Raw genomic sequence first — 23,818 nt, 5'->3', positions numbered from 1 at the left:
ACGTAGTGTTGATTGAATTGATTGGAATTCTCCTCAATCGGACTTAGCCTTTATATATAGGCTGGGGAAATCGTACCCCTTACAAGTCGATTTATAAAATCACGATTTACAAGATCTTAACCTAGTTAGATTTACAGCGGGGCCAACCGGTATGACCGGTCAGCCTCGCTCCTCGCTAATTTTAGCTATCAACACTTCGATGCTCTATGAGGATGCCGCAGAGCCGGCCTTGATGCCAGCGCGCCGGATACGCTACTGCCACGGCGTAGTCAACTACGGAGACGGATCTTGGCTCCCCCATCTCCTCCCATTTTATAGCCGGAACCGGGACCGGCGGCGGCGGCAATGGTGCCTCGCCTCCGTCGTTGCCGGCAGCGGCATGTGAATGGTGGAGCAGGAGGTAGCCAGTAGCCATCAAGAGCAGCCGGCCAGCAGGCCCACCTATTAGCCCAGATCAACGTGCGCCTGCCACCTGGCGTAGGGCTATGCGAGTCCAGGAACACGACGACGACCAGGAACACACGACGGCAGTGGGTGTGTGTGTGTGTGTGGGTGGGGGGTGGCCCAGCTTTTGTCGGCGAGTGATCGTCGTCTGAACTAGCACGTGCGTGGGCCAGATAAGAAGTACATGTATGATGTATCTTCTTGCTTCCTATCTGAAGTTTCGCCAGTATGAACATTGTACTCTACATTTTACTCATGATGTTTGGAGTTATGGACTGAGCATCCTTCAACTGATAAGTTACACGTGTGTTCCTATTTGAACTTTATATTTCTCTAGATTTATTTCAGGAATTAATATTGTAGTTATTTCAATGGTAGATAACATGCCCAATGACAACAAGGTGCTATGTGATAATTTCGTTAATCTCAATTTATCAGTATATTATTTTGGAGGTTTTTAATAGAGATAAGGTATATACACGTAGAGTTAAGTTTTATATGCGCTGTCTTAATGGTGTATGCCTTTATTTTTTCTTTAAAAAAATTATAACGATGCAACTACGAGAGAACCCTTGTAACATAACGTAACATAAAGTTACAAAACCACCAGACAAATGGCAAACGACTGAAAACGTACTAAGCAAACAAGAGAGAAAAGAAAGAGCGTCTACCCAGCCTAACAAACCTAGATCTCAAATAAACGACCAAAACCATGTGTTCCATCTAAATAGAGACATCGTATGCCTTCATGAGGGTGCTTTTTTAGCCGAAGGCTTGTTAGCCTTGTCCTTCGACTGACGAGCTTTGTTAGCCTTGTCCTTGCATTGTTAGGCAGACTTATTCAGCGGAAGGCTTTCCCTTTAGCCTCAAGTGTGAGACTGTGAGTGCTTTGGCTCCTCAACAAATGTTGCGTGGAATTGGGTAATGGAGAGCGTTCCGCTCTGCACACATAGCTAGACTTTGTTCAAGTCTTAGATACTGGTAGCAGGCATGCCTGCATTATTGTACAGAACTAGCTTCAGCTAGCTTGCTGCATGCTTAGAGTTCCCAACCCAACTCCCGACATAGAGTACAAAACACACTAGTCTTCTAGCACGCATTATTGGTGATCATCGATGGATCAGCAGATCACATCATGATCACAGCATCCATCTCGATGGGTCGGTCGATCAGATCACAGCATGATCGCCCACTCCTGTGTGGGACTCCCCGTGGCCGGCGACACGACGACCTCCCAGCCGCCGCTCTGGCCACCGCCACCGGACGCCCTCACGTCCAGGACGCTCCCGGCGCCGGCGTTCAGGACGCTGCCGTCGTTGCGGAACGCCCACCGCTGGCGGGGCGAGCCGGCCGTCGCGCAGAAGCTCACCACCGCCCTCCCCGCGGCGTCGGCGGTGAGGCACCACCACTGCCGGAGGAAGAACCGCGTGCGGGAGCGGACGGAGCCGTCGGGGTAGAGGAACCACCACGCGCCGTCGTGGCAGGCCGCGACGGAGGCCGGGCCCCTGATCCCGCTCGCCGCCTGCAGGCAGAGGTCGCCGGGCCCGACGACGGCGGTCGCCAGGGGCGCCGTGTAGTTGGTGGGCGTCCACGACTGGACGCTGCTGCGGTCGTCCCGCTGCACCGTGAGGCCCGTGAAGATCGTCGACGCCGCCGCCGCCAGCACCAGGCCGCTGGAGCCGGACGCCCGCAGCGCGATCGCGCCGTCGACCCGCGCCTCCCAGACGACGCCGTCGGTCGGGGCGCGCGGGCAGTCCCAGACCACGACCTTGTCTCCCGGCGAGGTCCCCGTGCTGGTCAGGCACATCCCGTTGGACCGAACGGTGCCGTCCCGCTTGAAGGTCCAGAGCTGGTCCGCGTCGCCGTTGGACTTGCAGGGCCACACCTGCACCTGGTTCCCGTTGTAGTACCAGCCGTTGGGCACGGTGACGCACCTCCCCTCCGTTCCGGCGATGCGCACCGTCGGCTCGGCCTCGGCGCACGCCGGAGCGCCGCCGCCGCCCATGTCCGGCTCTTGCGCGACGGACCTGATGACCGGCTTGGGGGAAGAAGCCTTCTTGCAGCTGTCGTGGAGCAGGAAGGACAGGAGGGGGACGACCCTGCGCACGTTGTCCACTGGCATCCAATTGCCGTCTCGTAGCTGGACGCTGACCGGGGCCGCGAAGACGCCTTGGTGAGACCCTTGGACCGCGGCGGAGAGCGCCGGCCAGCGCGCCTGGAGGCCGTGCAGGCTCGGGTCGTCGGGCACGCCGTTGCTGCTCCGCACGCCGGCGCTCATCCGCCGCTCGACGTACGGGGACATCGCCGCGCCGGCGATCATCATGTCGCAGGTGGCGACGCCGCGGCTCAAGTCTTCTTTCGTGGCCTTGCCGGTGGCAAACAGGAAGAGGGACGAGACGGCATCGTCCAGATCCTTAGCTCGCCATGTTGCGGCTTCAAGGTCGTCGCTGGCGACACCACCTGCAGCTGCAGGAAGGCTATCGCTGCTGCTGGATTGCAGCAGCTTATTACCAACTGAACCTGATGACCATGGGTCATTGTAGCAGATTGCTGACGAGAATGTGCGGCCTGATCTTTTGAGCAGGCACGAGTACTTCAATGCGTCGTAAGCTGAGAAATAGGCTCCGGTGACGTCCATTTTCAGGCTTACAGAATGCCCTGCCGTGTTAGTCAGAGTAATGTTCAGAAATGTTTGGAGCGCAAGGGGATCGTCTTCGCTGAGGAGCACTGGGATCCCATTGCTCTTGTTCCCCTTTGATTTGCTCACCAGAGCAGCACGAACGGAGGCGATGAAGCTCCGGTACGTCTCGGGTGTCGCCGAAGCGGTGCTGAACTTCACTTGTGGGTAGTCTTTGAGAGCTACTACTGCATCGCCATTTTCAGATGCTAAAGCCGGTGATGCAAGGCAGAGCCATGGTAGTACCAAGTGCAGCATCAGGAAAATTGGTAGCATCCCTCCTTTCATAGTCACTGCGAAACATAAATGGCATCTATAGCTCATTGGTGTATATTAGCCATGCAATCAAGAAGGGCAAACATGGAAAAGGTTGTGAAAAAGTACCTTGGAAATGTAGAATGGCTTGTGCTTAAGATACAGTGGAGATGGCTCAAGTGACTTTCAGATATTTAAGATCGGAGCTGTTCTGCAGAACAAGTTGAAGATTACAGTTGAAGAGCCACTCACTTGTGCATGGCTGGAGGAATAAAGATAATAAGATTCGATATCTGGAAGTAAAGATAATAAGATTCGATATCTGTGTAGTTAGTAATTAGGAGAGGTAGTTCATTTTAATAAGACGGCAATATCTTTTTATTTTACATACTGAATATATGTAAATTTATAAATACTGAAGCAGAGCAAAGCCAGTGCCAGCTATAGGATAAAGGAAAGATGATTAATTCAGACTTCAGAGGAACAATACCAGAGGACCGGCGATGCTGCTACCTTATTCTGCCGCCATGGCCAAAGCAGGGTGACGATGGACGGAGATGGATCGTCCTGTTTTAAAGCTGGAGCGGCAGCGCAACGGCGCTCGCCGGAGACGTGTCGTTGTCGACAGGATCACTCCCGGTCGAGCAGCTCCACGTAGATGTAGCAGGCAGCAGGTCCACCCATCCATCCAGAGTCCAGACCGGCTTGCAGTGTGTCACGAGCGCCTCTGGCCAAAGGACCATGCGTGTCGAGGAACGCGACGGCGAGGCCGGCCGGCAAGAAAGGCGACGGCCGTGGTACGACGACCGGGCCGGGCATTATTGGGGGGGGGGGGGGGTGACAGGGGATCCGAGGTTACTTCTCCGAGGCGCCGAAACTGCTGGTGGCATCACAGTTGGTGATGCTGCAGTTTATATACGCAAAAAAAAAAAGTATAGATACAATGTAGCTTGTCACAACAGAAGATTGAAGTCCATCACTGCTATTATCATGGTAACAGAAGCCTCAACATGGTTTCCAACAACCGTAAATAAAAGAGCTCAATACTTCAGTTGTAAAGACTTGATGTCTCAGGCAACGGTGTAGTCATCATCAAAGTTTAGTCAGATACTAGATCTTCATAACTTACTAGAACACACGATAAACCTATCATATATTTAGGAAAAAAGATGACCATGGTGATAGTCTTAAAATTTTTGTCCATATCAGTGTCTGAAACACTAATGACCGGACGAGTAGTACAACGAATAATGAAGAGCAACTTGCCATAACGAATGATCATGGATATGTGGTTCATGGTTTATATCCTTCTCATTTCTTTTGGCATGGCATCAGAGAATGAAGCTCTTGGGGGGAAGCAAAGTATATTTTTTTTCGGAGAAGGCACGCAGTGAATGGAAGGAAATAGCCCAGATGCAGGGCCTTTCCATTAACTGGCCGTGAAGTAAGAAAATGGACCGTGATAGTTTAGCCAGCAAAATGATACTAACTATTATTTTTCTTAATAGCTGTTTGTGACTTGAAAACTATGCCTCATATTTCGGACATCTCAGAGCTTATCAGAACAATAAAGAGTCTCACACATGCACACCACAGTCATGCACATGCAGGCCTGACATCCAAACATAAGAGTCCCACATACATGATGAGTAGTGCGAAGTCTTTAAAAAAAAGTTCAAATCACAGACATAGCAGCTTAGCAGAAGCAGAACATGCTCGTGCTGAAATTGCCGCAGATCACTGTCCTTCACAAGGGCCCTCTGTCCACTCCTTGTGGCCTGTACTAGCCCTGCTTGCCGTTTCAGAGTAACTTTGCATGATCCAATGCTCTCTTCCCATCTAACTTGTTTGACATGTAGAGTTTCGAATACTCTTCTACTCCCACTGTCTTGTACAGGGGCCTCTCTTCTGCAATACCAGGAACTGGGGAAACTACTCCGTCAAGTGATGGAACGTGAAACGCAGATAAGGTCAACCGCTCCTGATTGGTGTTTATTGTGACCCTGTGCTCGATACTCTTATATTTCCCGTTCGACATAATCTGCAAACATAAAAAATAAATAAAAAAAGATAAGTTGGGTATGAAGTTGGTCCAGATTCGAAATAATCATTCATCCACCTCTATATTTAAAGAAAGCATTTTGAGAAAAAAAGAACAGTAAACAGGATTCATTCTCATGTTTTTGCAAGAAGCTTTTACCCTATATATAATGTGGGAGTTTAAGAGACTATGTAGAAGATAATATTTTTAAACAGTGATTTATAAACATAAATCCTGATTGATCTTTTTTTCATGGTTATATGTGTTGATCATGGATTTTTCATATAGCATCAAGTTAATACTTTTGCAATAAGTGCTCTATCTTTTGCAATAATACTTTTGTATATCTATATATGGAAGAAATTAATTTCTTGGAAGACTTTGTACCTCAAGAAAGTCACCCACATTCACCAACAATGCATTAGGATTTGGTTTCACAGGAATCCATGCATTGTGCCTTTTAATTTGAAGGCCTTGAACTGAATTAACTTCTAAAAGGAAGGTCAGAAAAGATCCATCTGAATGGGGCGAGAAGCCCAAAACCTTCTTGGCCATGGTCATGCATGGAGGGTAGTAATTCATTCTCAAATATTGACACACATATTTGTCAACCATCAGTTCGAGATCGATATTTAGTGTTTTTGCAATGGCGGTAACAATGGAATGTGCAGTTTTCATCAACTCGGATGAGTAATCTTCAATAGATTTCCTGGTATAAAAAATGAAAATGTCAATTATACTGAGAAGTGTATTGGATTCTTAAATGTATAGTTTAGCTGTTGGCCAGTTTTAGAACTCGAACCACAGTACAACTCATGGCTTGTTTCGACCTTCTTTGGGCAGTCTATGCACATACTACTTTCTCATGACCATCAACATTTTCTCAATAATACTTTTGTATATCTATATTCAAAATTTCAATTTCTCCGCATACAATCCTGATGTGTTGTTTCTAGTGTTCACTATTAGCAGTTTATAAAAGAGAAATCTTTACAGTCACTTAACTGTAGTGTTGGACATTGAATACAGAAATAAGAAAGGCATGTCCTCAATAGTAAATTTTAAGATACCTCACAAACTGGAATGTCCACTAATGCTCTTCTCTACAGCCTCTATACTGCTGTACAACTGAAGAGACATACACCATAAAAAATGAAAATAAATCCAGACGTTTAATGTTTGACCAGTTTATAACGATATTTGACCTTTATCTATAAAAGTTCATGTAATTTGAGGATAATTTTAATCTTAGTCTTCTATTCTGTTTTGTATAATGTGTGGATAACTGACATGATGTTAACTTAGTACTTTACGAGATTAAATGGTCATAAGCAGGTCTATAGGTCACAATAATAGAGTTGCCATATGAATATATGATGCTTAATTACACCCAACACGGAAGATGTCAATTTATATGACAACTTGAGCACATATATTTAATTTTCTCCCGGATTTCTGCAGTTTATTAGACACGCTGACCTGAAAGTATGCGGTTGAACAGGCCAATACCTCATATCCTGGGCCTGAGATGGATGGGCTATGATGACAAACATGTCAGACCAGTCAAGTGTTTGCCTCTCCGACACAACAAACGATTGGCCATAACCTTGAAGGTCTCCTGGAAGCTGTGCATAGGTACTCTTTACCTCAAGGGGAAGTTGGAAGAACTTCTCAATATCACCTCTTATACTTGCAATAATATCGTCTGGTACTCCGTGATTTACAAGCTGTGAGAGACAGAAGTTGGACATAAGTGCTTAACAAAACACGCATCAGAGCAATTAAATTATAGTTTGGTGTTTTTTTCAAACTTCATGTATGCACTAAAAATGATAAAATGGTAGCTTTTTTCATCAATAAAAATGGTAACACAATGGAAGGTTGAAAGCATGGCATCTCATCGATCAGTAAGCGTAACCACAAATTCATTCAGTGGTTTGTGTGTCATCGCCGTGTGTGATTATCAGTAGCCTAACACATATGATGAATAAGAATTTAGGATTTTAACAAACTAAAGCATGGGATCTCGCTAGATATGAATATATGATGATACCACAACAAAATTGACAAAGGGTCAGTTGGGGACTACCCCATCTACTCAAATATACAAACCTAATACTGGTTCAGCTCATCTTTTACAAGTTCAATTGAGTGTGTACCTGAAAAAATCCCCAATCCTCACAAGCAGATCTGAGGCGAGCAGACTCATCTTCTGCAAAATCAGGATTGAAGAGTTTACCAAGGTCGATCATCGGAACCTCACCGGATTGCTCGGCGACGACATCATCATCATCTTGAATGTCCAGCCGGATGTACCTTTTAAGCTTCTCTTCCGTCAACCCCTCAGAACATGCTGCGAGATCTTGTACATTCCTGACAGGGAGCGATGAAGCCACCCTTGACCATCTAGCTTCACTACTCCTCGGAGCCTCCATCTCCATCCAGACTCACAGAGCTCGAATCATGCAGTACTTGGCTTGCTTGTACGGTCATGTCGTCCTCGGTGTTGGTGGCCACAATATAGGAGGCTCCAATTATTGATTCAGACTTTCAGAGCTTAAAGTACCATTTTTTATGCACGTCACATCCTGCTTAAAAATAAGGTTGTTGACTCTCCCTAAATAAGTGTTCAGCTGATCTATCCGATAAAGAACTTTATTTATAATGTCACAACTTGCTCAAAAATAAGAATGCCATCCATCCAACTCTTGAAAAGTCATTTGGTTTTAATGCAACAGCAAAGAATCCTTAAACTCCCATTTACTTGATTCATTTAAGTTGCTGTCTTCCTAGCTAATTAGGTGTCACTTGTGCTTATCTTGCCAATCAGCAATTTTTCTGTTCCTTATTAAATATTTGGATTAAACAAAACTTGTTGATGGAATCTGTGCAGGTCAGCGTCACCTTTGGTCAGAAGTCTAGTTCCTATCTCTAATTTGGCAATCTGCAGGTAAAAGGCGTTACTTGAGGATCTGTCCAAAGAAATCTACAGGAGATTCTTCTAGGTGTCCTGATCAAGAAACCATTACGAAATTTACTCTAGGAAAAGATAAAGGGAGTAGTATTTCTTATGAAACACAAGAAAACTGTTGCATTTTATTACCAGATGAGTAATTTAATTTTATCGATGGTTTGGGATGTTGTCAAATGGTATATTAAGGGGGTGTCTGGATCTGGTGACTTATTTTTAGTCCGTGCCACGTTGGATGTTTGGATGTCAATTATAAAACTAATTATATAAATGGAGACTAATTCACGAGACGAATCTATAAAGCCTAGTTAATCCATCATTAGGATTGTAGCACAATATTGTTAAATCATGGACTAATTAGGCTTAATAAATTCGTCTCGCGAATTAGCCTCTATTTATGCAATTGGTTTTATAATTAGTCTATATTTAATACTCCTAATTGATGTCCAAACATCCGATATGATGGTAACTTATTTTTATTTTTATTTTTTAGTCCCTGAACCCCGGGCCTAAGACTAAAGCTACCAGTATAGTTATAAGTTATGCCTGTTGTTTATTGAACATGAGTTATATAGTTACTCATTGAAGTGCTTATAAGCAAAGCATATGAGAAGGTGGCCTTTCTGTGTCCATTGATTCATGAAATGTTGTAGATAAAAGGGCCGGGTGAGATAATTATCCGGGACGATTGTGAGCTGGGTGGTGATACTTGGTTGCAACCCAATAGTGGTCCATGTCCCCTTTTTCGATTTTCTTTTCATTTTCCTTCTGCCTCAGTTTGTTGGTGGCCCAGTTGTGGCCTAGTCGAAGCCCATGTCCTCCCCCACCCCCTTTTTTCTCTTCTTCTTTTTCGTCTTCTGTTTTATATTCCTCCTATCTTACTATTTCTTTTCTTTCATACTACTTGTATCCTCTTGTTTTCTCAGGCACGCAATGTTCACATGATTCATCTTTATTTTTCATAATCAGATACAAAACACATATACGTGATTGATTGTTAAAGTAGTGAAAAGATTTATGTCATATATATTGAATTGTTCTTGCAGTGAAAAATTAGAGTTTGTTGAGAAGCGTTAATTGCGGCATCGACTTCACTTATTTTACGTAAATCAAGATGTTCTAGCGTGAAACCATTTTGTAAGCTCCAACTAAAATAAAAAAATTGGAAGCCGAATGAAACCAGTTTTTTAGTTTCACCAGTGTTTTCGTGATATATTTCGTATTGTTCTAGTAATAAAAAATTAACTATTTATTGTACATTTTGATTGTTCCAATGTAAAAATTTAGTGTTAAAAATTCTTGCATGATTATAAACATTGTAGCCCCTGAAGTAATAATTCCGTAACGGGGCGTGCGCGCGAAAAAGGCAGTAACAAAAACAACTTGGCGGGAAAAAATGGCGGGGGCTCGTCGGTTCCCCTCCAAAACCGCGAGCTGCCAGTGCAAAGACGGCGGGAGGGTACAATGGCGGCGCCGGCGCGGAAGAAGCCCTGGTTTGCCCCCGGCGACGGCGCCGACCACCTCACCGCGCTGCCGCTCGAGCTCCGCGTGCAGATCGTCGCCTCCCTCCCGTTCCGGCAGATCGTCCAGCTGTCGGCGCTGTCCCGACCGTGGCGCCACATCCACCACCACGCGCCCGTCGTCAAGCTCCGCCTCTACGAGTTCGTCTACCTGGAGGACTACGTCTTCGGCACGGACCGCTCCCTCCCCGGCGTCCTCGACGAGGGCTCGATCCTCGGCCTCCGCCTCGCCCTCGGCCGCCGCGCGCGGGACGGGTCTGCGTCCAGGGTGGACACCCTCGCCCTCGACTACAGCGTCGCCGACCCCCGCATGCCGCGCCACGCCGACCGCCTCATCGCGCTCGCCGATGCGCGCGAGATCCGCGTCGCCGTCCCCTTCCGACCTGCCGCCCGCGGCGCGCCGCCTGGACGTCGACGGGGAGTACCACATCGCGCCCGCCATCGCCGGGCCAGGCGCCGCCGCCCTGCGCAGGCTCCGCCTCGACAAGGTGTCGCTCGACGAGTGGCCGCGCCTCCCTTCCCTGCGCTCCCTGGCCCTCCTCAGCGTCACCGTCGAGGCGCCGTTCACGCCGGCCGCGTGGTGCCCGCTGCTCGAGCACCTGGCCGTCTCCTTCTCCACGGTCGAGCAGGCCCGCGTCGACATCCGCCTGCCGCTTCTCAAGAGCCTCGACATGGAGGACGTCGACGTCCGCCCGCACGACGACTCCTTCGAGCCGTTTGGGCAGGTCACCATCGACGCGCCGGAGCTGGAGGAGCTCGTGCTGACCTGCACGTCCGGGGGCACCGCGGAGTACAGGTCGTTCACGCTGAGGGCGCCGCGGCTGCGCTACCTGGGCTACCACAACCTGTTCGCCGGCCGTGTGGACGTCGATGTTGGCCGGCCAGGCAGCGTCAGGGCGGGTTCGATCAGCTTCGAATCCAATGAAGAGATCGCGTGCCCCGAGATGAAGCTCTGCAGGATGCAGATGATGCGGATGCTCGAGGGGCTTCTCCCAGAGCTGTCACCGGAGGACGTCGCCGATGCAGCCAGGTCAGGGACACCTGCATCCGCTTCTCTACCATTTGTGTTGATTAGGCTGTTAGTTTAGTACTAATTAGGTTGTTGAATGCAGGCCTCACTTGACTCTCGACAAGTACAGCGTGGAGAGCTTTGATAGTGGCAAGATGATCCCAGAGGAGAAGCTCACCTGCGACCTCAGTGCCCTCATGACCACACTCAAAAGTCTGAACGCCTTTTGGTGTTGCAGGCATGACTGCAAACTTGCAGTGCCACTGCCAGCTCTGGAATTGATCTTACCGAAGTGGGAAGTCCAGAACATTGCTTGCCGTTCTATGATCTTCTGCGTAGACTGTAATTGCATTTGCATTTGCCTGTTACTCCTTGAGAAGTTTAGTTGAAAGAAACACGACCTTGTCTGAAGATCTTAAAACCTTTGATGCTTCCTGCACAATTTTACCTGGTTCTTGATACCTATATGTAGGTGATTGCGGTGACAGTTGCTATTGCCATACTTTAGGAACTCTGAAATTAGTGTTGTGGAAGAAGCCCAGCAAGGCATGTGGAAGTCCAAAATTTGCTTGACATTCTCTATGTGATGCATAGTTGTAATTGAACTGGATTTATCTGTTACTCTGCAAAAGTTACTTGAAACAAAACCTACTTTGCCAATGATCTTAGAACTTTTGATGTTATTCTTGATATCACGAGAATATATATGGGTGTGAATTTTGTGATACAGATATTACCTGAAGCAGTCCAGAGTACAGCCGTGGTGGCCCAAATGCTCGTTCTCAACCCAACCACACAGCCAACGGGGCTTTCAGGCTGCGCCGGATCAGCACGAGGCACTCGAGTCGTTAGTGATCCCATGGTTGCGTCAGCACTGCGAGTAAATGGTGGCGAATTTTGTTTTGTAAGTGCTAAAAACACACTTTCGAAAACCTTGATTTTAAAAACACACTTTTGTAACATTGAGATGCAGTTCTTTATTTCATATTTACATAGATAAAACAGCTCATTGTTCAAAGCACATCTCATGCCCAAAGCTGAGTGGCACACCATTCAGTCCCCAACCAAGATCATGCTCAGAGACCCATGATGTACTCCACAAGGTCATCGATGGCCAAGCTAGCCGGCCCTCCTTCCGCGACGCACTGCCTCGCCTGCGTCCTCAGGAGGCGAGCCCTCTCCCTCGGCGCCTGCGGCCCGTGCTCCCTGGCCATCAGCCTCCGGATCGCCCTCGCCATGGCCGTCCTCTCGACCACCCTCCCGACCTCCATCCCGACGCCCCATCGCCGCGCCACGTACATCGCGCTCACCGTCTGGTCGGCGAGGCACGGGTGCACGAGCATGGGCACCCCCTCGCAAACGGCCTCCACGACCGAGCTCCACCCGCAGTGCGTCCAGAACCCGCCGACGGCCGGGTGCGCCAGCACCGCCCCCTGCGGCGACCACGCCACCACCTTGCCCCTGCGCCTCACCGTCTCGTGGAGCTCCTCCGGGAACGGCGGCAAGTCGCCGTCGGCGTCGGCGGCTCCGCCGACGGAGCCGGGGCGGAGCACCCACAGGAACGGCACGCCGCTGCCGGCCAGCCCCCACGCCATCTCCTCGAACGCGGCGCGGTCCACGCGCGCCGCGCTGCCCAGGCTAACGTACAGCACGGAGCGCGGCGGCCGCGCGTCCAGCCACGCCAAGCAGCCGCCGTCCGGCGCGTGCTGCTGCACCGCCGGCGGGCCGGCCGCCAGGTGCAGCGGCCCGACGGCGAACACCGGGCGGGACAGCTCGCGCCGGATCCCCGCCAGCTCCGGGCCCTCGATGGCGTCGAACGTGTTGAGCACGACGCCCGACGAGGCGTCCCGCACGGCGCCGGCGACGGAGGCGGCGAAGCGGAGCACCGTCTCGCCGTCGCTGCCGTCGAGGCCGATCAGGTCTCGCACGCGGAGTGGCTCGAGGCCCGGCACCACCTCGTCCAGCCGATCGGCCTCTGCAAGAAGGAAACCAAACGACTGTTACCAAGGTGTACGTACCAGTCGCCGTACGTCGCCGTCGGCACCACGTGATCACAGTTTTACCGGTACGTGCCTTCGATGGGGACGTAGCCGTCGGCGCGAGGGCGTGGGGCGGCGAGCATGGCGAGGAACGCGGCGGCGCTGCCCGCCCCCAGCGCGAGCGCGGGGACGCCGGCGCGCCTGGCCGCGCCCAGCATTCCGTACCACTGCCCGTCGACCACCGCGCAGGCGACCGGCCCGCCGCCGCGGCGCACCAGCTCCTCGAGCGCCGCCTGGAACGGCGCCTCGCAGGCGGCGTTGAGGCCCATCATCCGCTCGGCCTGGTCGGGGCTGGCGGCGACCTCGTCGGGGAGGGACTCGCGGATGGAGACGAAGGCGAGCTCCGGATGCCGCGCGGGGTCGGGCGCGTTGAAGTCGGCGTGGAGCACGGTGACGCCGAGGCCCCGCGCGCGGAGGAGCCCCGCGAGCTGCAGCATCGGGGTGATGTGGCTCCCGGAAGGGAAGGGGAACAGCACGACGCGGCGGCCGATGGGAGAGCGCCAGTCGCCGGCCATCGTTGGTGCTGGTGGTGGTGAGCCCAGGCTGCTGTGGCTGCGAGAGGAGGGAGAAGTGTTGGCTGGCACTGGCACGCCATCTTGGCGAGGAGCTGTGCGAGCTTATCTTGGCATGGAGCCTGATGAGGCGCGTGAGAGGGTGTTGCGAGGCATGACCACAACGAGCTTGCTTACGCTGTCGTTGCCTTGCAAAGCGAAAACAGAAAGGGGATTGATCGAGCTAGGAGACGACGGTTGTTTCGGACTTGCCGTGGCAAGACAACACTCTGACCATGTGTGTGTTTGTGGATGTTTGGTTTGGCTAAGGATGACACCCAGACTCAAGGCTGCCAGGCACACACATTAAACACGTTGCGAACCATATACATCTTTTGTAGTTATGATGTGGTAGTGGAGAACGGTTTAGAATCAAGGGTAAAACCACCATTTTGTCAAGTAACAACGTGCAAATTCTGGTGCTCGTTGTTCAATCCAACATCAAACTCAGACAACTAGACAGCATGGCGACACACATAATATGCCAACGATACAAAATGACCAACATCTACAACCAATGACACAATAGGTATGCAACTAGGAACAGGGGAAGACCAGTTATGTAAAATGCTAGAAACATAGCTTATCCCCTCAGTAAGGCTACAAGTTTGCCCGGATAAGAGTAAATGCCATGTTGCTTTCAAGCTCAACACGCACGGTACATGCAGAATTTGGTACCAGAAACCTCACATGTTGGTTTTTTTCCAAACTTCTCTAGTACTGGTTTGCTTAGTAATCTGTCAAACCTAGGAACCAAAATCGAAGACTTGCACCGCAAAATGAAATTACATCTCACTTCACGGTTTAGGGAGAGTTCCAAGAAGCTGTCCAACTAGACTAGTCACCTGAAGAAGAGATTCAGAAAGAACAATGAGATATGAACTGCACTGAGGGGAAAGTGAAGGTTAATCACATGACATGCCAGTAATTCTAGTTTCTGTACCGATTGAAGACTGAAGCAAACAGAGATAGAGAGCCTTAAGTATCTATTGTGAATTATTTTATGCTCGAATTAATACAAAGGCATGGTAGATACATGCAAACAAGTTGAACCATGTAACTACATGCTAGAACATGAAAAGAAATTTATATTACCAAATTTATTTGCTTCTTAGACATAAATCCCAAAGGAAAAGAAAGCAGACTACCTTTTGAGGTAGAAACATTAAGAAACAATCATAGATGATTGTTCCATAGAAATCATATGAAAAGCACTGAAAAGAGTTTGCTCCCCCCCCCCCCCCAAGCACTAGTCTATAAACATCAATACTAAAACAGCAAATATGAGTCTCAACCGTAAGCAAAAGCGCAATAGTACAGAAGTCTACAAATTCAGCATTTCACATTTTTTAAACTAGTTCATCATGGACACACTATCTCTTCACTAATAAAAGCATGTAAAACTGCAGGAAACTAGATTTTTTTTTCCTCGAACGCTGCAGGAAACCATATATAACACTCTATGTGAAATGGAGCATGTAAAACTGCAGGAAACCAGATAAACACCAGTGTGAAATGGATCACGAACACAGAAACAAACTTGCCTGCCAATACTTGGAAACACATCGATCAATGCAGCTATTCTCACCCATATTCAGCTCAACTTCTTTGTGCCTAGAGATACAGTGAATATAATCGGAATCAATCAATCACATGTAATTAATATCAGTTCATGCACTCACTGACACCATGGCAATGAATCCAAGAATGTACATTTTGATGTTGGGAGGCGTTCTGTGCTAGTTGTGTCTCAAATATTTTAACTATAGCGCATATGATTATCTTCATATCACAAATGGATTTACGGAAGCACGTACAACAATCAAAATAATATCCACATATATGAATGCTATTATTAAAGAAGGGCACAGATGAAACAGTAACTTATAGCATAACTACAGGACAATGAATATATGCTAAATTTAGCTGTACCTGTTCGCAATGCACTTGTCGAAACATGTCTGCGTAAGCCTGCAAATAGCGAAACATGGAACATTAGACGAACTGACATAGAAAAACATCCATAGAGTTCAAGTATAATACTGCATTACTACAATCACTTTCATAATTTTTTGATTTAAGAACAAAATGTCATGGGCAGTCCACTAGGTTCAGGGCCATCCAGGTCCTTGCTCATGACAAAAAGGATTGTCAGTCAGAAGGAAAAAAAGTTTTACTGGTATCCGGAGGAAACTGGACTTCAGCTGATGCATAAAACCTCAAGGTTCCTGATGTAGTGAAAGATAGAAGCAAACAAACATTGGGATCTGAAACCACTCACCGATTGAAAATATCAACCCTGTACTCCATCTCTTTCTCTGCCATTCCAAACATCTATTGGGACATATACAATCAATTATTTCAGAAAAGCTCCAATTGTAATATAGTGAAAACAAGTCTGAATGCCATTGTTTACTTGCAGAAGCAGTACACAGGTAAATACAGAATAAAGCATTCCAGCAAAACAAGGTTGAAAAATCTCGGCGACCTAAGGTGACGAATCGATCTTAAGACACAATTCTCTTCAGAAGAACTAATTTGGCATGCCATTTCTTTCGAGCGAAATCAGCAAATACTTGTTTCCGCAAATCACATGGAGCGCATCAAAGATATAATCTGAACTTGGGCATGGTAATCTGCAAAAAGTAAATAAATAAAAATAGGGACGCACCTGCTCCTTCTGAAAGTTAGTCGGCGCACCACCTGCGGCCATGGCTGCGGCTCACTTCTAGAGAGGAACACACGGCAAGCAGTCAGGGGATCGGGCCAATCTAAGATCCAATAAACACCATAGCCGAAAGCCTAGAACCCAAAGGGAGAAGAGAGACACCGGAGATCCGAGGGCAGCTTACCAGATAGAACCACGAGCGAAGCGGGAAGTGGGGCCAAAGGGCTGGGGCTGCCAGCGGCGGGATCGCGGAATGGGCAGCCACCAGTGCTAGGGTATCCCCGCGTTGCAGGCGGCGGAGGAAGAAGAGGAACTGATCGAAGCAGGGGGGGGGGGGGGGTGTTTGCTGGAGGGAGAAAAGGTGATGTGGACCAGAAGCCCCTGGGGGCCCATAGAAGAAGGGGCCTTGTGTCGAATTGGGGCCTTGCAACAGATGTTGGGTCGCATGGGACGAGATGACCAAGCCAAAATTCCTGGGTGGACTTGGATTCTGGCAAGACAGGGGCGGCGAGTCTTGCAAGATCCTAGTCCTCGAAGTGCTCGAATTCTACAAGCCGTACACTTCCCTAGTACAGATTTTCTGGAAGCGAGAGAGGGCGCTGGCCCCTCGCACATTTGGCGAGCCATAGTGGAAGGGAAGGAAATAGTGAAGCTAGCCCTGGCCTGATCAGGAGGATCGGGACAGGTGAGGGCACTGATATTTGGAGCACGAATTGGCTGCTGTCTACTTCACTAATCCAGCCGTACCAGTATCCGATACTTCGATACTCTCTCTGTACTACCACTGTGTCATTTCGCAAACTCACTTATCGCCGTACCCGTATTGCGTATTTTCATGCATGCAAATTAACATGCAGGCCCCTGCTAGATCCACGGAAGCAGCATGCAGGTAGGATAGCCGGCTGATTTTTTCCCTCAATTAATTAGTTATTTAGTTTGTTTCTCCTAATATTCAAGGGCTAAGATTTATTTGAACTCTTACCTCCTAAAAGGTAATCGGAGTACAGTAGCAAAGCCCATAGGTGATGCTAAAAAAAACAGATGTGCATGCATCCTGTCAGGAGACCCGAGTACAGAGCCTGTCTTTCCTGTTTTATACTGCCTTTCTGGAGTAAAATCCACTAGTGATTGACACACGTCCATGCGTGCGAGTGGATAATAATATGTAAAATACGGTAATAATTAAAAGTACTTAGGAAGCGATAGAAGTATATTACATATATAGGTACAAGCGTGTGATAAGAATAAAGGCACAGTGATTCTATACTTATTACAGTTAAGCTTCTTGCGAAGAAAGATGGTTTACAAGGTACGATGGAAACTACAAGGGTGACACCATGGGGCAGAGATGTTTGCTTCATTCTTTGACATGATTGATGCAGGAGTAGAAACTACTTGGGTGACAGCGTCAAGCAGAGATGATTGCTCATTCTAGCACTTGATTGATGATGTAGTGGTCGCACCTGGTGACACAAGAATAGCATGTACTCCCTCCGTACCTAAATATCTATCATTTTCGCTTCCCGAGAAATAACTTTGACTAAATATATATTAAAAATATTAATATTTATGGTACATAATTAATATCATTAGATAGATATTTGAATCTAGTTTTCAATAAATTTATTGGAGATACAAATATTGCACGTATTTTCTACAAATCGAGTCAAACTTTAGGCACAGAAACTATCGACGACAGTTACTTGAGGATAGGAGGAGTATCTATTAAATTGTATATAATATGATTGGTACTTAAATTTGGACGGTAGTAATAGAATTCAGTAAAAATGTAGTGTTGTATATGGTCACCTACTCCCTCCATTCTAAAAGTTAAGTCATCCTAGAAAATTTATAACAGATTAATATGGAGGTAAAATAACCTTGTTTGCCCTATTTATTAGCCATATTTAGTATTAATTGCTTGGTGCATGCACATGCACATGCACCTACCAAATAGTGTAAAACGACTTTTTTAGATAAATTTTGAATCAAAGAATGACTTACTTTTTGTGACGGCGGGAGTATTTAGCAATTGCGTTTCCATTCCCAAGGTTCGCGATAGCAATCTGTAAAATCATGAATTTAGTGAGTGGTTATATTAATAAAAAAAGCAACTCTTATGGTACAATGAGAAGAGATATATATTTTTATAAGAGGAAAGGATAAAAATTTGAATTTATATATAATTTGTTATCTACTGTGTAGTAATCATTCACTATTAATACAACCCCTGGTTGCTCGGTGGAGTCGAGGTAACCTCTGGTACATATCTGAAGAGAGAGCAAGAAGCAATAATTTTCTCCTTTTTTCTTTCGACTACTACTCCAGCGAATTCTTTTTAAGAAAGGGTTAAAAAGAAATTAAAATTTGAAAAAGGGGTGCCGGTTTGGAATATTTCGAAAAATGGGGGCCTCCCGCCCAATGAAAGGGCGGGATGAGAGTTGCCGCCCACCCAACGGGCGGGGGGCCGGCGGGGGGAGGAAAACCTCTTCGCAGGGGCCTCTTCGCGAAAATAGGCAACATCCCGCCGTTCCAACGGGCGGGGGGTCTTTCGAGGGACCTCCCGCCCGCCCAACGGGCGGGACGTTCTGGGCCTCCAGCCGTTCCAACAGGCGGGAGGTCCCCCGAGGGACATCCCGCCCTCCCAGGGGGCGGGACGTTCTGGCGAGGGGCATCCCGCCCCCCCAACAGGCGGGAGGTCGCCGGGAGCGGCAACCCGCCCTTCCAACGGGCCGGATGTCTCCCCACCACCTATTTAAGCCCCCCCCCACCCCCTAATTCTCATAAAATTCATCAAAAATCAACAAAAAAGAAAAAGGAGGAGAGGAGAGGAGAGGAGGAGAGGAGAGGAAGCGGCGAAGCCCTGTCCACACGTCGGTTTGGAGGTATAATTATTAATTATTTTTTACGAATATTTGTTAGAGTGGTTATACGTAGAATTCAGTATTTTTAATAGCTTTTAGAAATATTTCTTAGGCTAGTTCTGTAATAAATAGTTTTTAGTATTTTCAATTATTTTTAGATATATTTCTTAGGATAGTTATATTTTGAATAGTTTTTATAATTGCAGTAGTTTTTAGATATATTCGTTAGGGTAGTTATATTTCGAATAGTTTTTATAATTGCAGTAGTTTTTAGATATATTTCTTAGGGTAGTTATATTTCGAATAGGTTTCAGAAATTTGAATAGTTTTAGAAATATTTCGTAGGGTAGTTATGTTATAAATAGTTTTTAGTATCTTCAATTGTTTTTAGATATATTTCTTAGGGTAGTTATATTTTGAATAGTTTTTATAATTGCAGTAGTTTTTAGATATATTTCTTAGGGTAGTTATATTTCGAATAGTTTTTATAATTGCAGTAGTTTTTAGATATATTTCTTAGGGTAGTTATATTTCGAATAAGTTTCAGAAATTTGAATAGTTTTTAGAAAAATATTTCGTAGGGTAGTTCTATTATAAATAGTTTATAGTATTTTCAATTGTTTGTAGGAATGTGTCTTACGGTACTTATATTTTTTATATAGATATGGTGCAGACACCAGAGCTCCTTGACGCGCACATCGATGAACGGCACAGGTCGTACCTAGCTGCGGTGGAGGGGCAGGAGCTTCACGAGTTGCGCCCTCGTGTAGCAAAGGAGTTGTTGCACCTGAACGACCGCTGGCTTGACAGGTGATACTTTATATTTTTTTACGAAACTAATGTATAGCGTGTAAGATAATTGTAACCACAATGCAAAATATACAGGATGTCATCTGGACACCGTACACCGCTGCGGCTATCCAGACACGTGCGCCGTATGGGTTGTCTTCCCTCTGCACGCGTGACGAGGAGTACTGGCTGACAAAGGCGAACCTAGTGTTCGATATTCTCGTCGAGCCGTACTGCGTCGAGCGTGTGATGAGACAGTTCGGGCGACGACAGCAGTTTCCTCTCGTACCTCGAGCGTTCCAGGCCGTGCCGCGCAACGTACACGAGTAAGTTTGTGATAACTCGTTTTGTATGACTTATATATTCGTTATCATAAAGCAATGTTGAATTTCAAATGTTCGCAACAGATATTCGCGCAGGGGATATCATGCCAACGAGGTGAACTGGGTCGTCAAGATGCAGGGGTACGTGCAAGGGTGGCTTCACGCACGTGACGATGTGTGGGACGAATGGCACCCACACACGGACGCGTCATACGACGCATACCTCCGCTGGTACCTCCTTCGCACGCGTCCGTACGTCACTCTTTCACGTATTCATGACGCGGAGGATCAGCACCAGCCGACCATTTCTGACACGTATCCCTCGTACCGTGATTAGGACCAGCGTGGCGCGGTACGTGTTTCGCAACTTGAATTATTAAATCTTTTTTCTAAAAGATCGATACTAATAGTAATATGCATCCCATTACGTATGCAGATCGATCTGATCAATTTCGCGGAGGTCGAAGCTACATCTCAGATCACGTTGATTGAACGTGGAGTGCGTGTACCGGAGGCATGCTACAAGGACAGCTTCCGTAAGATTCAAGATAGCTTGACGCGAGCGTTACGTGCACTGACGTGTCGCGACAGAGACGACGTGGGGACCTCCAGTTCATCTCATGCGTCCGCCCACGTGTACACAGCTGGCCCGTCGACCTCTACAGCACCGCACGCAGCGTCCAGCGGTACTGCCGCTAGTTCAAGCTGTAAGTTCTTCATAATTGCCATTTCAATCACCTATGATTTACACGACTAATTTCATTTCTTTTTGTAGTCATGCACTCGACGGCAATGGGATCTCCTCCTGCAAGAATGGAGCCTCAGACGTTTGGCGCCTATGCTCCAGGAACGTCTCTCCCGTCAGGCTCGAGGCTAGCTGCACCGTACTCTTATGGCTATGCTCAGCATGCATGGTCGACGGGAGCTCCTGCATACGGTGGTCCATTCGGTGTGCCGGACTAGGACGACTGGGAGGGCGGCTCCGCCACTTGGTCAGAGCTGGTGGGCGGCGGCGCCGAGCCTGACATCATTGGTCCATCCCAGACATATGACGCTCCAGGTGCACAGTCCCAGGATGACCCCTTCACACCTGCACCTCCTCCGCCTCGTCCTCACCGTGCTCCAAATGCATTTACGTACTCGGAGGACCACATACGTCGACGGCCTAGGACTAGGGGCGAGAGGCCCAAGAGAGCGCGAGGTCCGGGACATGCGGAGTAGATACTCCTGATTTGGTGAACTTTTTATATTTGAACTGTTTTTGTATGATACTATTTTCTTTTTAATCGGTTGATCTATCATACTGTCGTAATATTCGGATTCTACGTTGCAAAACGTTATCGTTTAACCATCTTCATACGAATTTTAGATAGAGCAATCTTCTTCGTAAAATTGAATTAAAATTTTATATGTACACAAAAGAGTATGGCGAATCAATATTGCATTTGAAAACAGTCTGAATTTCAAATAGATTGTAAATCATAAATTCCAAAGGAAAATAACAAAAAAAATGGCTCTCAACATCCCGCCCACTGGCCGGGCGGGATGCCTCCCGCCCTCTGGCCGGGCGGGATGCTGCCTCAGGGACCCCTTCGCGAATAAGAAACTTTCTTATTCGCGAAGGGGCCCTCGGGAGGGGCCTGCAAAAAGCTTTTTGAGCATCCCGCCCTCTGGTTGGGCGGGATGTCCCCGGCCCCACGCCTCCCGCCCGATGATCGGGCGGGAGGCACCCATTTTTCAAATTTTTCCCAACTGCCACCCCTTTTTCAAATTTTAATTTTTTTTAAACCCTTTTTTAAAAAAAATTCTACTCCAGCCGCCAGCGCATCGAAGGGTGACGATAGGCCCAAGGCCCAAGGCCCAAGCCCATCACCACACACACACGCACACATCTGATGAGCCGTATTCCCTATGTCCAATGATTGGTTTAGGGGGATTGTTTAGCCAATCTTCGTATTCTTTTTGCGCTGTGGAAAAAGGTGAGATAAATCATTTACCTTTGCATTAGTGGGTAAGAATGAAATTATAGAGAAATATGGTGGTGGTAATTTCATTTTGTAATTACCTCTCATCTGCTCCTGGAAAGCTTCGGCAACTACTTCTGGATCTTCAACAAGTTATGTTGTTCATTGTTGAAAATAAGTGCAGTAACCTGACGACAGGAAAGCAACACTTTAAATAAAGGAGAAATTATAAACTCGAGGTAAAAAGGAAGCCAAAGTAAACAGCCACAAATAATTCCCAGTCTAAAGTCAGAAGCTGAAAATGTAGACAGGAAGAGAGAGGCGGAAACAGGACGGGAGACAAACCTAAAGAGAGAAGCTGTAGCTGCCATCAACATAAACGAAGCAACAAACGAATCAGCAGAGCCTGCAACACAGACGAATCCAAAAACCCATGACCCCTACCTCAAAATATGGCAGAAAGAAAAATAAAACAAAAAAAAATGAAGGCATGCCTTAAACGAAAAGGGAAAGATGGATTCGAATCAACAGCGAAGCTACAAACAAGAAGGTTCATCTGCAGAACGGCAAGCGAACAACAAGCGTAGCAACGTCCGAACCACGGAACAAAATCACAAGGAAATAAAAACAAAGCACAGGCGCCAAAACTAAAGGGGAAGAAGGGGAACCAACCGCACAACCGTGAGGAAGCAGCAACCCGAGGACAGAAAGAAAGCGCCAAAGTTCAAAATCTGAAGACGAAAGTGACGAGAAAGAGAGGTAACAAGAAGTTACTCCAGAAGGCAAGAGGAAGGAAAACTCAAGTGCCATGCCATGCAACTAGCACCTATCACAGATATTCTGCCACCCACAAACTACCGCGAGAACCGCATCACAGGTCGGTCGGTGAGATCACAGTGAACTGATCGAGCTGTGCAGGTGCGGATAAGCCGCCTGTGGACGCCACGAGCCTCCGGGCCAGATACAAGAGCCGGAAAAGAAAGCCCGAAACGCCACAGCAAATTCTTGCCCCGCTTCCGCACACTCCTCTCGCAGCCAGCCATGGCATCATCAGTGGGCTTCGGCACGGTCGCGCCGGCCGCGGCGTCGCCGGCCGGCCGGAGCCTGGGCCGCCGCGCGGCGCACCCGCCCACCGCGCGCACCGTCCCCGCCGCGACGAAGGCGGTCGCGGCTGCGGCGGCGAAGGCGGAGGAGAAGGGCCTGTTCGACGCCATCTTCGGCGCGCTGTACAAGGAGGAGCAGCTGCTGGAGACGGACCCCATCCTGAACAAGGTGGAGGGCAGGGCCCCCGCGCCGAGGAAAGCCGCCGGCAAGCCGGCGGCCGGGCAGAGCGGCGGCAGCGGCGGGTTCAGCCTCGGCGGGCTCTTCCCCAAGAAAGAGTGAAAGGCTCGCGAACACAGATCAAATCTGGTTCAGCCGTCTCCATTGTAATGCGCTTATACCATTGCTTATACTAGCACCCTAATAAGGGCACCATCTTCAATGCACCAGCGGAAGTTTTTTTCCCCCCACGCAGGTTCGCTGGTGGCTTTTGATCACCAAGATTAGCAATTTTGTGCTCTGGAAGCAGGATGTGGCTTATGTAAAGTAACATATGCTAGTACATCCAGTCTCATCATTATGGTCGTCAGAGGCATGGATCCCCTGCAAACTCTTGCTTGCAAAAGTTAACCAGTTACATAACTCCTTATACTTGGTTCATC

The 23,818-nt window shown here is 47.9% G+C and overlaps 5 protein-coding genes across 16 annotated transcripts; 1 reads left to right on the top strand and 4 right to left on the bottom strand.

Moving 5' to 3' along the window:
* Window positions 1–1,361: 1,361 nt before the first annotated feature.
* Window positions 1,362–4,003, bottom strand: LOC112882365 (ricin-like). Of its 10 annotated transcripts, none has more exons than XM_025947404.1 (3): window positions 3,890–4,003; window positions 3,506–3,638; window positions 1,362–3,414 (listed from the first exon to the last, which is right to left on the bottom strand). In XM_025947404.1, the coding sequence occupies exon 3, from the start codon at window positions 3,407–3,409 to the stop codon at window positions 1,619–1,621; it is 1,791 nt and encodes a 596-aa protein (XP_025803189.1). In that variant the 5' UTR covers window positions 3,410–3,414; window positions 3,506–3,638; window positions 3,890–4,003; the 3' UTR covers window positions 1,362–1,618. The 10 variants fall into 10 exon arrangements, with proteins under 10 accessions (XP_025803189.1, XP_025803191.1, XP_025803192.1 ...); XM_025947406.1 differs by having other exon boundaries at window positions 1,362–3,434; window positions 3,506–3,587; window positions 3,890–3,994; XM_025947407.1 differs by having other exon boundaries at window positions 3,506–3,587; window positions 3,890–3,994.
* Window positions 4,004–4,891: 888 nt separating this feature from the next.
* LOC112881882 (S-norcoclaurine synthase 1-like) lies at window positions 4,892–7,936 on the bottom strand. Of its 2 annotated transcripts, none has more exons than XM_025946786.1 (4): window positions 7,577–7,936; window positions 6,897–7,144; window positions 5,805–6,126; window positions 4,892–5,417 (listed from the first exon to the last, which is right to left on the bottom strand). In XM_025946786.1, the coding sequence occupies exons 1-4, from the start codon at window positions 7,856–7,858 to the stop codon at window positions 5,178–5,180; spliced, it is 1,092 nt and encodes a 363-aa protein (XP_025802571.1). In that variant the 5' UTR covers window positions 7,859–7,936; the 3' UTR covers window positions 4,892–5,177. The 2 variants fall into 2 exon arrangements, with proteins under 2 accessions (XP_025802571.1, XP_025802572.1); XM_025946787.1 differs by having other exon boundaries at window positions 5,094–5,417; window positions 6,927–7,144.
* Window positions 7,937–11,980: 4,044 nt separating this feature from the next.
* On the bottom strand, window positions 11,981–13,641 carry LOC112883367 (DIMBOA UDP-glucosyltransferase BX8-like). Its single transcript, XM_025948659.1, has 2 exons — window positions 12,991–13,641; window positions 11,981–12,892 (listed from the first exon to the last, which is right to left on the bottom strand). Exons 1-2 carry the CDS (start codon window positions 13,469–13,471, stop codon window positions 11,994–11,996), a joined length of 1,380 nt encoding a protein of 459 aa, XP_025804444.1. The 5' UTR covers window positions 13,472–13,641; the 3' UTR covers window positions 11,981–11,993.
* Window positions 13,642–13,915: 274 nt separating this feature from the next.
* LOC112881512 (mitochondrial import inner membrane translocase subunit TIM10-like) lies at window positions 13,916–16,503 on the bottom strand. Of its 2 annotated transcripts, none has more exons than XM_025946243.1 (6): window positions 16,360–16,503; window positions 16,179–16,235; window positions 15,789–15,841; window positions 15,440–15,478; window positions 15,052–15,121; window positions 13,916–14,352 (listed from the first exon to the last, which is right to left on the bottom strand). In XM_025946243.1, the coding sequence occupies exons 2-6, from the start codon at window positions 16,218–16,220 to the stop codon at window positions 14,305–14,307; spliced, it is 252 nt and encodes an 83-aa protein (XP_025802028.1). In that variant the 5' UTR covers window positions 16,221–16,235; window positions 16,360–16,503; the 3' UTR covers window positions 13,916–14,304. The 2 variants fall into 2 exon arrangements, with proteins under 2 accessions (XP_025802028.1, XP_025802029.1); XM_025946244.1 differs by having other exon boundaries at window positions 16,179–16,232.
* Window positions 16,504–22,963: 6,460 nt separating this feature from the next.
* LOC112881807 lies at window positions 22,964–23,818 on the top strand. Its single transcript, XM_025946674.1, has one exon. It carries the CDS (start codon window positions 23,157–23,159, stop codon window positions 23,496–23,498), a length of 342 nt encoding a protein of 113 aa, XP_025802459.1. The 5' UTR covers window positions 22,964–23,156; the 3' UTR covers window positions 23,499–23,818.

This window comes from Panicum hallii, chromosome 2 (genome assembly GCF_002211085.1).
Source record: "Panicum hallii strain FIL2 chromosome 2, PHallii_v3.1, whole genome shotgun sequence".
NCBI lineage: Eukaryota > Viridiplantae > Streptophyta > Magnoliopsida > Poales > Poaceae > Panicum > Panicum hallii.
Note: the sequence above shows the minus strand (reverse complement) of the source record. Positions and strands in the feature narration are given on the sequence as shown.